This window comes from Trichechus manatus, unplaced genomic scaffold (genome assembly GCF_000243295.1).
Source record: "Trichechus manatus latirostris isolate Lorelei unplaced genomic scaffold, TriManLat1.0 scaffold00107, whole genome shotgun sequence".
Classification (NCBI taxonomy): Eukaryota; Metazoa; Chordata; class Mammalia; order Sirenia; family Trichechidae; genus Trichechus; species Trichechus manatus.
The window spans coordinates 98,110-110,844 of record NW_004444043.1 but is presented as its reverse complement, the minus strand read 5'-3'; the positions used below and the strand labels follow the sequence as shown (position 1 = coordinate 110,844).

Below are 12,735 nucleotides of genomic sequence, written 5' to 3'. Positions count from 1 at the left end.
TCCAGCCGCTGTGGATTCGACTCAGACTCATGGTGACCCAATGTATGAGAGAACTGTGCTCTACAGGGTTTTCAATCGGTGATTTTTTTTCAGAAGTAGACCGAAAGACCTTTCTTCTGAGGTGCCTCGGGGTGGAATTGAACCTCGAATTTTTTGGTTAGCAGTTGAGGGACTCCTCAGCTTCTTACACATTAAATATTCAGTGACGACTCTACATTCCACTCTGTGCTAGGCTCTAGTGATGCAGAGAAAGAGACATCTCTTTTCCCGGAGAAATTTATAAGGTATGGGAGTGACTTATGACTAGACTAAACATTACAACTGGCAGTGTAAGTGCTGATGTTAACAGGGACAGGTAAGAAGGACATCAGCTACTTCTGGGTGAGAAGAAATGTCAGCAGCTCCTTAAAGAAGGAGGAAGGAGCAGCCAGGTGGAAAGGGACTTTCCAGGTCAAGGAAATAGCATGTGAAAAGTCAGGGACACCTGGTAGGTAGTCAAATTTGGCCAGAGAGCGAAACCAAACCTGGGAAGTGCAGCTGCAGCGTTCAGCAGGGTTCTGTGGGGGCAAATCACCGATCAACTTATACACTGAGATGGGGCATTTGTCCATTATCCTGAAACTGTGGTGAGTCCTGAAAGGATTGTAAGCCCCAAAGTGACAAGACTGTACAGAGATTTTAGAAAAATCCCTGTGGCTTTTGAAAAGGAAGAATTCAGTGGTGCTAGAGCAGAAGTGAAGAGGCTTATGGGAGACTTCGCAGTAGTTGAAGCAAAGATTAGACAATGATCTCCTGGTCTAGGGGGTCTGACAGTGGGGATGGCAAGGAGGTAATGGAGGAGGTACGTGAAGTGGGGAACAGCAACAAGACCAGGCCGTCTGGCTCGGGTAAGTGGACATGAGTAATTTTGACAAAAATAAGTTTTATTTTTAATAGTGTGAGATGTCTGTGGAAGAGCTGGGTAATATTCAGAAGGCAATTCATTCACCCATTTATCAGTAAAAAAAAAGAAAACAACAGAAGTTGGTGAGTGTATGGAGAAATTGGGACCCTCATTCATTGCTGGTGGGAGTGTAAAATGGTACAGCCATTGTATAAAACAGTTTGGAGGTTCCTGTCACACATTGTAATTGGAGTAATAGTTTCTATGAGGTATGTATTAGTTCCCTAGTGCTGCTGTAACAAATCACCTGAACTTGGTGACTTAAAACAAAACACATTTGTTCTTTCACAGTTCTGGAGGTCAGAAATCCAAAATCTGTTTCATTGGCCTGAAATCAGGTGTTGAAAGAGCTGTGCTCTTTCTGGAGGCTCAGAGGGGAGAATCCATATCCTTGACTCCTCCAGATTCCAGTGGCTGTTAACATTCTTTGGCTTTGGCCACATCAGTCCCTGCTTTGTCATTACATTCTCCTCTCTGTAGTCAAATCTCCCTCTGCCTCCTTCTTATAAGGATACTTGTGATTACATTTAGGGCCCACCTGAATAATGCAGGATAATGTCCCCATCTCAAGATCCGTAACTTAATCATACCTGCAAAATCTCTTTTGCCATATAAAGTAACATCCACAGGTTCCAGGGATTAAGATGTGGACTTCTCAGAGGGCCATTATTCAGCCTACCACAAGGTAGATACTATTTTTTCAGAGGCAGAAAATGAAGCAGAGAGGACTAATTTGTTCCAGGTCTTACAATGAAACACCTAACAGAGATTTTAAATTCTGGCAGCCTGTCTTTAAGACACACTCTGAACACTATTAACCTGTATTCTTACCCTCTATGTTTCATGGGTTAAAAGTCACACTTAGGTGTAGAGACGCCATCAGGTAAAACGCTGCGTGCTGTATCCTATTTCACTTTGTTTGCCTGGCCTGTTTATCAAAGTTGTCCAGAGTAGAAGAGTTGAGAAAACTGTTATACAGGCTACTCAGTGGAAGCATTTCCTGTTTGGTTTACACTTGGTAATGAAGGATTTTCTAACAGAATATGCCAGCAAGTAATGTTATCACCACTTTTTATACTGAAAAACCAAAACAACAATAAAAGAAAAAGAACTATAGATGGAAAGGTGTTGCGGATTCATCTAAAGCCACCCTGGAGGACAGAGAAAAAGAGCTGGTCCCAGAAGTCAGATGCCCAGGCCTGTATTCATCCTGTCCAGACCTGATTAAGCACCTGTTTAGAGGGATTGTGACTGATCACCCAGCACCTGAGACCTTACACCCCAGGTTCCAGATGGAAATGAGCCGAGGGATCACAGATACATGTATTAATCACTAATCTATGATCTGCTATTCTCATCCTTTGTGGGAGATAACTTGACACTTTTAAAATCCTTTTCTGTTTGAGAAAGAACAGAGTTGCTTTAGATCCTCTCTGGCTGTGACCTACTGTGCTTTGCAAAGGTGATTTGGCAAGCAGCAAACCCATCTCCAACATCACACATCTATGGAAAATTCCAGTCAGGTTTTAGACCCAGTCACAGTACATTTTTCTGAGGATCAGTAATGATTTGCTGAGGATCAGTAATGCTCTCTCTGTATGCTGGCTGACAAGGGCATGATCTCTGAGCTTATTATACTCCATTCGTCAGCTCCTCTCTGACACTGTTGTCTGCAGGATTCCTTAGGAATATTTGAGGCATTTAGGCAAACTTTCAGAAGCTGCTCCTGCCTGTATCCTCTCACTTCTTAATCAACATTTCCTGGCTGAGACTATGAATATTTCAACTTTGGTGGGTTATCAGATGCATTCTTTCCCATTCTGCTTTAATTGAGTCTCTGTGCCCATTGGGGTTGCTATACATGGCATATTTTCATCGTTATTTTCTGGAATCAGGGCCTCAAAGGAAATTGGCAAATTCATTAGCCTTTCTATTTCTTTCCCTCTTGATTGTTAAAGAAAATGATTTGCTAGAGACTATGTATTTTGATGTTTGGCAAAGCTCAGTGGTGCGGAGACAATATTAGAATTCTGCCCTGGGGAAAGAGAGGGTCTGCTAACTGTTCTCCTTTCCTTATAGAACTAGAAAGAGGTTCATCTACCACCCAGTTTCTCAAGGTTTTTCTGAGCACCTTGCAAGTATCTGGGTTAGATCCTGGAAATCCTCAGTGTTTTCTGTTGGAAGGTGTTTTGCATTCCTTAAAATGATGTCACACTATAATTGAGAAACTTGGTTCAACCTCTCATCTATTGATTTGTGAGGTTGGACACACTGAGATTTCCCTTCCTGACAGTGTTGTGGAATGAGAACACTTGGGAGAAAGAGAATTGTTGGCCATATCCTGGGTTATTTGTCTATGTTTTCTAGATTGTCATTTGTCGTTTAACTCAGTTTAGATTGTCTTGTGCAACGTCCAGAAAGAAAAACTTTCTGTGAAGTGGATTCTGGCTCGTAGCGACCCCATTTGTTGCACAGTAAAACTGTTCCATGGGGTTAGGTCTGTGACTCTTGGAGGAAGCAGATTGCCAGACCTTTCTTCTGAGGTGCTACTTGGTGAGTTCAAACTCCCAGCCTTTCAGTTGGTAGTACAGTGCTTACCCATTTGGGCCACTCAGGGACTCATGTTGTGCCATGTATAATTCTTTAATTTTGATTAAGTCCAATCTACTGTCTTTTCCTTTATGATATCCCAGTTTCATATTCTGCTTTGGGAAAGCCTTCCTCACACCATGAATATGATTTCTTATCCTATTTTCCATTCTCCTAGGTATTTATTCTTACGTTGGGCTATTACCAAATTTATGTTATATAGGCTATACCTGCTGGTTCTTATATACACGAATTTCAGTTAGTGCAGTTTAACAAATTAACACTAGTCCCCCAACAACACAGTTCAAATCTCAGTTACCACAGTATTATCAACTGTGAGTAAAGTACAAACGTCACAGCTTGCTCTTCAGTCCACAAGTCACAATGTAAATAGCAAATGTGCATTACGATCAGTGACCAATCACGTCACTTCTTTCAAAGTCTGTTGGTGATTGGTTGCTGCGCATCTGTTATTCAATTCATACGCAAAACTGCAAAATGTGTGGTCCTGCTGCCTCCTTGCCTCCCAGTTTGTGTGGTTTGAGCTTGTATGGTCGTTTTTACAGGACTGCACTACCGAGCAAGAGAGGACAGTCTGTGCTTTATCTTATACTTTCTTTCTTGTTTGTACATGAGTTTCTTTTCTGATTCAACGATAGATGATGTATTGCTAAAGCTCATCACATTTTCAAAACTATTGAAAACTTGGAACATATTTTGGTTGGATATACAAATTTTTCTCCTAACCCCAACCATTATTTGACTTTTATAAATTTGCTTTATGTTGATAAACCATACTTGATCATAATGTCTTTAATCGCGGATCTTAAGAGAAATGTACCTCTTGTTTTTTTTTTTTTTGGTATATTTTCCATATTTAATTTTTGTATTAGAGCTCCTCTAGCAGTATTGAATAAGTTGGGAAGCAGCTGATATTTTTCTAAAGCACAGACCTTTGATTACCTTTCCCAATTTCATAAAGCTATTTGTCTTTTCTACTAAAAATATGAGTCAATATTGGCTGCACATAATTTTGAAACCGGACCAATGGGTCCAAGCCCAATGTGCAAGGAGCCAATCTCTCAGACGCTGATTTTGAGAGGAAGAAAGAGTTTATTTCAGGTTAGCAAGCGGGAACTCAGAGATACCGTCCTCATATTGAGTTCCTCAATTTGAGGAAGCATTTACATTTTATAGGTTTGGTAAACTATATATATTCATATAGGGGTGGAAGCAGGCAGATGGGCAGGATCAGGAAGTTCTACATATTCATAGTTTTATTGATTATTTATTACGGGGCGGGGCTAAGACTTGGCACGGAAGTGGCCGACAGACTATTTGCTTTTGAAATGGGCTTGACTACTGCAGATGACGTATGTCTGGTGATTTTTGTTCTTTGACATGAATCTTTTTGTTCCTTGATCTGAGCATGCATGGGGGGTTGAAAGTCCTATGTCAGACACCCTTATCTGTTCTGCGCATGTCTGAGCTCCTTAAGCGGGTTAGATCCAGATCCGTCAGGGATTCTCCAGAGAGTCTGCAGAACAAGTTAGAGGAAGTGAGTGATGTGGTGAAGAGGTGACTGGGAGTGGCCTGATAACTGGTGCAATACTAATTAATTAGGTGTTTTCTTAAGGTCCTGCAACAACTCCCCCTTGTGATTTGTACTATTGCCAATCATGGAAATGGGGGTGACAACTGCTCATGGCTGCTTCCTGCTGAAGTGGGGCGCTGTTGGACAAAAGCCTTGGCATAAGTCTGGATTTGAGATTTCTGGTCCAGAGGCTGGAGAGGCATTTGCCCTTCATTCTGGGGAGGAGTATGGACGACCAAAAGGCCAGTAACATTTAACCTACCTATTTTCAATAAAAACGGGTGAGAGCGAGGAGAAGACATGGGCCAACACTGAAGTTCTTCCAAGTGTCTGTCACCTGTTACACTCACTAGTCAGGACACTCCCCAGGTCTTGCTTGGGTCTGAGGGCAGAGGCACTGGCCCCTTGATGGTACTGAGAGTAAAAGGTGTAATTAATTGTTAAGGAAGTACTGGAAGTGAGGGGAAAACAAAAGGCCAGGGTAGTAGGAGACGATTGGGCTAAGATTCGCAGCCCATAGCTAGGAAAAAGGGACCAAGAGGGTAGACCGATGATGTGGAGGGGTTAGGGTATGCCAGTGAAGTTGTTCACAATGGTGGCACAGGGTTTACTCCCGTTAGAGTTACTCCCTAGGTTCTACCGATACATCTAACAAAGGTGAGGTTTTCACCATGTGCTGTGGCGGAGGCTCATTTGATACCTCAACTTTTGGGCACAGGAGAGGAGACAAGTACTCTGGTTCTTACTTGGAGCAGAGAAAATGGTTAAGTCCAGCAGGGAGGACACAGTAAAGCATACAAGCCCAGAAAATAACAACCAGTATAGCAAATAGAGTTATACTAAGACAACAATCTGTGCCCTTAGGGCACATTGGGTCTAATACATGAAAAAATTTCAGTAAATAAAAGCTGGGGCTATGTAGCTGCTAGGAACTTTCTTCTTTTTAGATAGGAATTTTAGTCCATCAACAGGTTCAGTATCATATTCTGTCTTTCCAGGTTGATGTAACCAGCGAAGATTGGGGTGGTGGGCTCCTCTCGACTCACTGTCTCCTGTCAATCCATTCCCGGTGTTGCAGGGATGGGTAGTCTGGTTGATAAAAGGAGGATTGGTCTCGTACTGGGGCACAAGCTTGAGTCTGGAGTGATGTATCCAGGTCAGACCCCGTTCAATTTGGCCGAGGAGTGGGTGACCAGGAGAACTTCATAAGGTCCTTCCTATCAAGCTCAAAGTTGTTGGCTGGGGGTCTGGTTGTTGCAGTTCTTGAGCAGCGCCCAGTCTCCAGGGCTCAGGTTATGGAGCAGGGTATCTATGGGAAGCATAAGTCTGCTGGCTGCATAATGGTTAATAGCCTTTAAAGTAAAAGAAAGAGTTTGTACATACCTGACTTGATCTAGTTCCCTGGTCACAGGCAACTCCAATGCCCAGGGTCCTGGGGTTTGAGGAAGGATCTCCCATATAACATTTCGTAAGGACTCAACTGGAGTCTGCTTCTAGGCGCTACCCTAATTCTGAGAAGGGCAACGGGAAGAGCCTGAAGCCACCTAAGGTTTGTTTCTGGACAGATTTTGAGCATTGTTTTCTTTAAGGGATGCTTCATCTTTTTAGCCTTTCCCAACATTTGTGGCCTCCAGGAGGCATACAGCTTCCATTTAATTCTTAAAAGTCCTGAAACTTGTTGAACCACTTGGACTACAAAGGCTCCTCCATTGTCACTCTGAATGAAGACAGGTAAACCAAACCTTGGGATGATTTCCTTCAGTAAGACTTTACTTAACTTCAGCAGCCTTCTCCGTTCTTCAAGGGAATGCCTCTATCCAGTTAGTGAAAGTGTCTACAAAAACAAGTAAGAATTTATTCCCTCCAGTCATTGATGGCATGACGGTGAAGTGAAGTCTGTCTGCCAGTGTTCCCCGGGTCCCATACCTCTGGCTTGCACTCTTCCTATAGGTGGGGGCGGTCCTCTCTTGGGATTGTTTTTAATGCAGACCATGCATTGCTGGGTGCCAAGTTGGACATTTTCATATAAGTCAGTCTCCACAATCAGCTTTTGTAGCCAGGTGGCCAGGGCATCCCTTCCATAATGGGTGGTGAGGTGGGCGGCTTGTACTACATCATACATAAGGTGTGCTGGTACTAATATTTGTCCATTGTCATTTTACATCCACCCATTTTTTGTTTTATCTTCTGAGAAATCCCATTGTCCTCTTTTTTCTTTATCTTGTTGGGAATATCCTGGAGCGAAGGCCTGTAGGTCTATATCAGGCAAGAGGGCCAAAACCTGTGCTGGGGTTTTGGCTTTTCCAGCTTCCTTAACTGCCTGATGGGCTAGGTGATTCCCTTTGACTAAGGTGTTATCCCTGGCTTGATGGCCTGGACAGTGCCAACTTCTTTATTGGCTGACGTTAGTTATCTCCTGTCTTTCCACATGGCCCCATGTGCGTGCACAATAGCAAAAGTGTACCTCAAATCTGTGTAAACGTTAATTCTTTTACCTCTTTCCAATTCTAATGCTCTGGTCTATGCAGTCAGTTCACCTTCTGGGCTGAAGTTCCAGGAGGAAGGGCTTCTGACTCTAAGGTCTCGTGAAGGGACACTACAGCATATCCAGGCCGTCGTGTCCCTTGATCCATGAAGCTGCTGTCATGTGAAAAAACTTCAAGGTCCAGGTTAGCAAGCGGAGTATCTTGAAGAGCTGGTCTTTCCATGCCAGGGGACCCCTCGGCCCAACCCAGGGCAACAGCTAGCAGGCTAGCTTGTTGCTTCATTTCCCAGTACTTCTTCTCTTGTTCTTGGTCCCGGTTGTTGTAGACTTTAAAGGCCACCTTGACTAATTGTGAGGTGGTCATATCTAGCCCATTCTCTAATTTCTGTAGCTTGTGCCTTACATTGGGTGCACTCTGAGCGGTAAAAGTCAGGCTAACAGCCTTCTGGGAAGTAGGATAATCAGGAGTCACATCAGCATGTTTTCTATAAGCTTCTAGGACCTGCTCAAGGAAGGCAGAGGGATTCTTGTCTGACTTTTAGTGAACCTCTTGAATTTTGTTGAGGGTTAAGTTTTGGGTGCTTCCTGCCGGAGCCCTTCTAGAATCCAGTCTCAATAATGTTGCAAGAAAACCATATCATTCACTTGGTTTGGATCCCACTTGGGGTCTTAAAGGCGCATAGCCACATCTATTGTGGTTGTCTAGCCGGATTTACCCCTGCCTCATGAAGCCTTTCTGTCTCCGGTCTAGCCTTTTCTAAAACCATCTTTCTTTCCTCCTGAGTCAGCAGGTCTCGGAGGAGGGCATGTACATCTGCCCATGTTGGTTAATGAATATCAAAGGTACTCTGAAAGAACTCTACCATTTGGCTGAGGTTCTCTTGGTAACTGGGCATTGATCTCTTCCAGTTCAGTAAGTCAGTAAAAGTGAAAGGAGCGTGCACCCACACAAAGCCCGTGGCACCCCTTGATCATTGATTCCTGTCGGAACCTGGCAAAGAGCAAACTGCCCTTGCCCTTTATCAGAAGAGGGACGCCCCCGGCCAAATTGACCACCACTGTGGGTGTGAGAAGGAGAGGCCACTTCCTATAATCGGGGATATAGGGTTTCTGGTGTTTTCTTAACCTCTCTTTCTGGTTTCTGAACCGTGCTGGGTCTCGGAGTCCTGGCTGAGGGGCAGTAGCTGCTGCCTCTGGCACGTAAGGGGTGGGGTGGGGGGTGCCATTGGGAAAGGGAGAGGTTCCCAAGGCTCACTTTCTTCTAAAATCTCTTCCTGTTTGTCTTTCTGGTCTTTTGGCTTTTTTGCCCTGTGAACCATTAATTTACATTGTTTCTGTAAGTTTCTGTTTTGATATAATGCCATGAAGGCCTGTACATAAGGGATTTTGTCCCATTCTCCTCCTGTTTATAGAACATTAGCTGTAAGATGGCATCATAAGATAAAGAACCTGAAGTTGGCTGCTTCTCACTCGGCCTCGGGGAATATAGTACCCAATCCTGATTACAGTACTTGATCATGACTTTCTTTTTTCATATCCCCATAGCTGAACTGTTTCCAATTCTTTAAAATGCAACCCAATGGTGAACACTTGGGGATCGACAGTGTGCCTCCCATTCTCTACATAACACACGCACACGCACACCACGTTTACCCTCACTTAAAACTCTTTTCACACCAGCGCCACGCACACACCCACACTAGACCAGGACCTGAGGTGACAGAGATAATCTTGGCAGCCTTAACCTCCCAAATAGCCCTGGCACCACACATCTATGGCACTACTGTATCTCTGATAGCTGGATCAACTAACCCTCAGTAATCTTTTTTCCATAGTTAAGTTGGTGGTCCGGTAGTAAGGGTCGTTTGTAACTGTCACCTGTTTTTGAAAAGGAAAGAGTATGTTAAAGATTTTTCTTATGTAGAACAAGTTAGAGGCTGCAGGAAAGGAGGGTGCTCTTCTTTTTTGATACTCTGACAATAGACACTGTCTGCCTCATCTGAGTAGCTTTTTCTCTCTTCGGGTCGGAAGTGAATGTGTCACTCTAGTATCTTCCAGAAACTTTACAGGTTTTCTTTTCACCTTCATGGTAACTAGAGGCTCAGGTGGAGGACTTGCCTCCATTTCCCTCTCAGTCTGACTTATCTTTTAGGGGCATGACCGGGCCCCGAGTTGCCTCTTTTTTGGTTCCTTTGTTTGGTATTTTGTACACCCTCACTTTCAATGTCCTTTTTTTTTTTTTTTTTTTTAAGCTGCATGGGTTTCTTTTCAAAAGGGTGCGGGGACTTCCTGCTCCTGTGGTTTTGGTCTTCCTCCTTTTCTTTGTTTTCTTGGGGGTGGCCTTCAGCCTGCAAGGCCGCAGCTAGGAAGGCTGCCTGGCGCTTCTGGTCTGCAACTTTCTTTCTTTCTTGCCCCTTATCTCAGCCTGAGTAAAGGCCAGCTCTCCTAGCCAAGGGATTTTTAACCCTGTACCTCGTTCTTTCTGAAGCTTTCTTTTAATATCGGGGGCACTCTGTCCTGTATAGGTTATATTGACTGTTCTGGCATTTTCAGGGCTCTCAGGATCCAGGTCAGTGAACTCATGAACATGGTCTTAAGACAGTCTGGCTGTCTCGAGAACCAGTCCCACCCAGGGTATTTTTGCTTTCCCTAACAGCCAAATCAGGGGGCCCAAAAATTGTTCCACTCTGTGTGTGGGGGCGGCATGCCCACTGGTGGTACAAACAGACCCAGGAAGGGTGGATACAAAGGTTGAGGGGGCTTAACAGTGGGGGCTGTCACTGGCCATGCAGCTCTGTTTGGTGGAGGCAAGGTAGGGAGGGAGCGGTGCAGGTGCTGAAGTGATGGGAGCTGGAAGATCCTCCTCAGGGTCAGGAGGGAGGAGTGGCAGTTGTGATTTATCAATCCCTTTCTGAACTAAGATTTTACTTTTTTGTGTAACTCTTTGTTTTTATAGAGTCATGAAAGCTTTCACGTAATACTTTTTATCTCATTTACCTTGGCGAGTACAGAAAAGATCAAGTTGGAGGATAGTATAATTTAAGAGACCAGTTTGCTGGCTACTTTTCCTCATCTGCCAATTCATATTGAGGCCATGCAGTGTTACAAAAGAAAATCATCTTTTCTTTTTTTCTTATGGGATCTGACCCGAAACATATCCAGTTCTTAAAGATGCATCTTAGTGGGTGTCTTAGTCATCTAGTGCTGCTATAACAGAAATACCACAAGTGGATGGCTTTAACAAAGAGAAGTTTATTCTCTCACAGTTCAGTAGGCTACAAGTCCAAATTCAGGGTGTCAGCTCCAGGGGAATGCTTTCTGCGTTGGCTCTGGAGGAAGGTCTGTGTCATTAATCTTTCCTTTGTCTGGGAGCGTCTTTGCTTAGGAACCTCAGGTCCAAAGGACATGCTGTGCTCCTGGCACTGCTTTCTTTGTGGTATTAAGTTCCCATGTGTCTCTGCTCACTTCTCTCTTTTATATCTCAGAAGGGATTGGCTTAAGACACTATCCAATATTGTATACCTCATCAGTATAACTGCCACTAATCCATCTTATTAGATCATAGTGATTGAATTTACAATACATAAGGAAATCACATCAGATTACCAAATGGTACACAATTATACAATACTGGGAATCATGACCCAGCAAAGTTGACAGATATTTTTGGGGGACACAATTCAGTCCATTACAGTGGGCTACATTTTAGGATCTCTTGAACGTTCCTCATTCTCCAGACACACACAGAGAGAACAGACAGACAGAATGAGCTCATACCAGACCAGAGGACAGAGTCTCAGGACCCCACGGTTAACGGGAATTAATGGTGGTGGTGTCTAGGCAGGCTGCTTCAATCCCTCAGATCGCGAGCTTTGGAACAGAACTCACGCCAGAGGTTTCTTAGCTGGCTCTGTTTCAACCTCTCCGTCCCCTCGCTATTGTATCCGAGGAACAGACTTACCTGTCCAGTGCCTCCACCAGACCAGATCTGTTTCCTCCTCTCAAAGTTGGGTTTGCACTGTAACCGGGAACGTCGCCCACCGGGGCTCAAACTTACCCAAGTCCTCTGAATGCGAAAGAGATCCAGGCGCGTGCTGAGGGCACTGGTAAGTCAGGCTGCAGTCGGCGGGGCTCCAAGGAAACTGGGCAAACAGTAGATAGAATTGTTTAAGTTCCCATCGAGGGTGCCCAAATTGGAACCACACCAATGGGTCCGTGCCCAGAGTGCAAGGAGCCAATCTCTCAGACGCTGGTTTTGAGAGGAAGAAAGTTTATTTTGCACGCTAGCAAGAGGGAACTCGGAGGTATCGACCTCAGATTGAGTTCCTCAATTTGAGGAATCATTTACATTTTATAGGTTTGGGGAACTATACATATTCATATAGGGGTGGAAGCAGGCAGGTGGGCAGAATCAGGAAGTTCTACATATTCATAGTTTTTATTAATTATTTATTACTGGGTGGGTCTAAGACTTCGCATGGAAGTGGCCAACAGACTCTTCCCTTTTGAAATTGCCTACGCTACTGCAGATGATGTATTTCCGGGGAATTTTGTTCTTGGACATGGGTCTTTTCGTTCCTTGACCTGAGTTTTCCCGTACTATTGAGCATGCGTGGGGGGTCCGAAGTCATCTGTCAGTAATCCTTGTCTGTTCTCCCATGTCTGACCTCCTTAAGCTGGCTAGATCCAGGTCCCTCAGGATTTCTCCAGAGAGTCTGCAAAACAATTTAGAGGAAGTGAGTGACGTGGTGGGGAGGTGACTGGGAGTGGCCTGATAACTAGTGGAGTATTAAGTAATTAGGTGTTATTTTAAGGTCCCCTAACAATTTCATCAGTAATCACCCATTTTGTATAGATTTTCAAATGCATTGGTATAAAGTTGTCATAGTATTCTTTTATTATTATTTATTTTTTTGGGGGGATATGATTTCATTTATTTATTTATTTTAATTTTTTTATTTTACTTTAGGTGCAGGTTTACAGAACAAATATTTTCTCATTAAACAGTCAGTACACATACTGTTTTATGACATTGGTTAACAACCCCACGACATGTCAACGTGCTCCCTTCTCGGCCTTGCAACATGCTCCCTTCTTGGCCTTGGAGGACTTTTTTTTTTTTTT

At 43.9% G+C, this 12,735-nt stretch overlaps 1 protein-coding gene across 1 annotated transcript in view; it reads left to right on the top strand.

Annotated features, from left to right (window-relative positions):
* NPAP1 (nuclear pore associated protein 1) overlaps window positions 1–5,114 on the top strand; it is an 8,884-nt gene extending 3,770 nt beyond the window's left edge. Inside the window, exons 2-3 of the mRNA XM_012557525.1 lie at window positions 233–284; window positions 4,961–5,114. Of these exons, the coding sequence (XP_012412979.1) occupies window positions 233–284; window positions 4,961–5,114 (206 nt within the window). The remainder of the gene's footprint in view (window positions 1–232; window positions 285–4,960) is intronic.
* The last annotated feature ends 7,621 nt before the right edge of the window (window positions 5,115–12,735 follow it).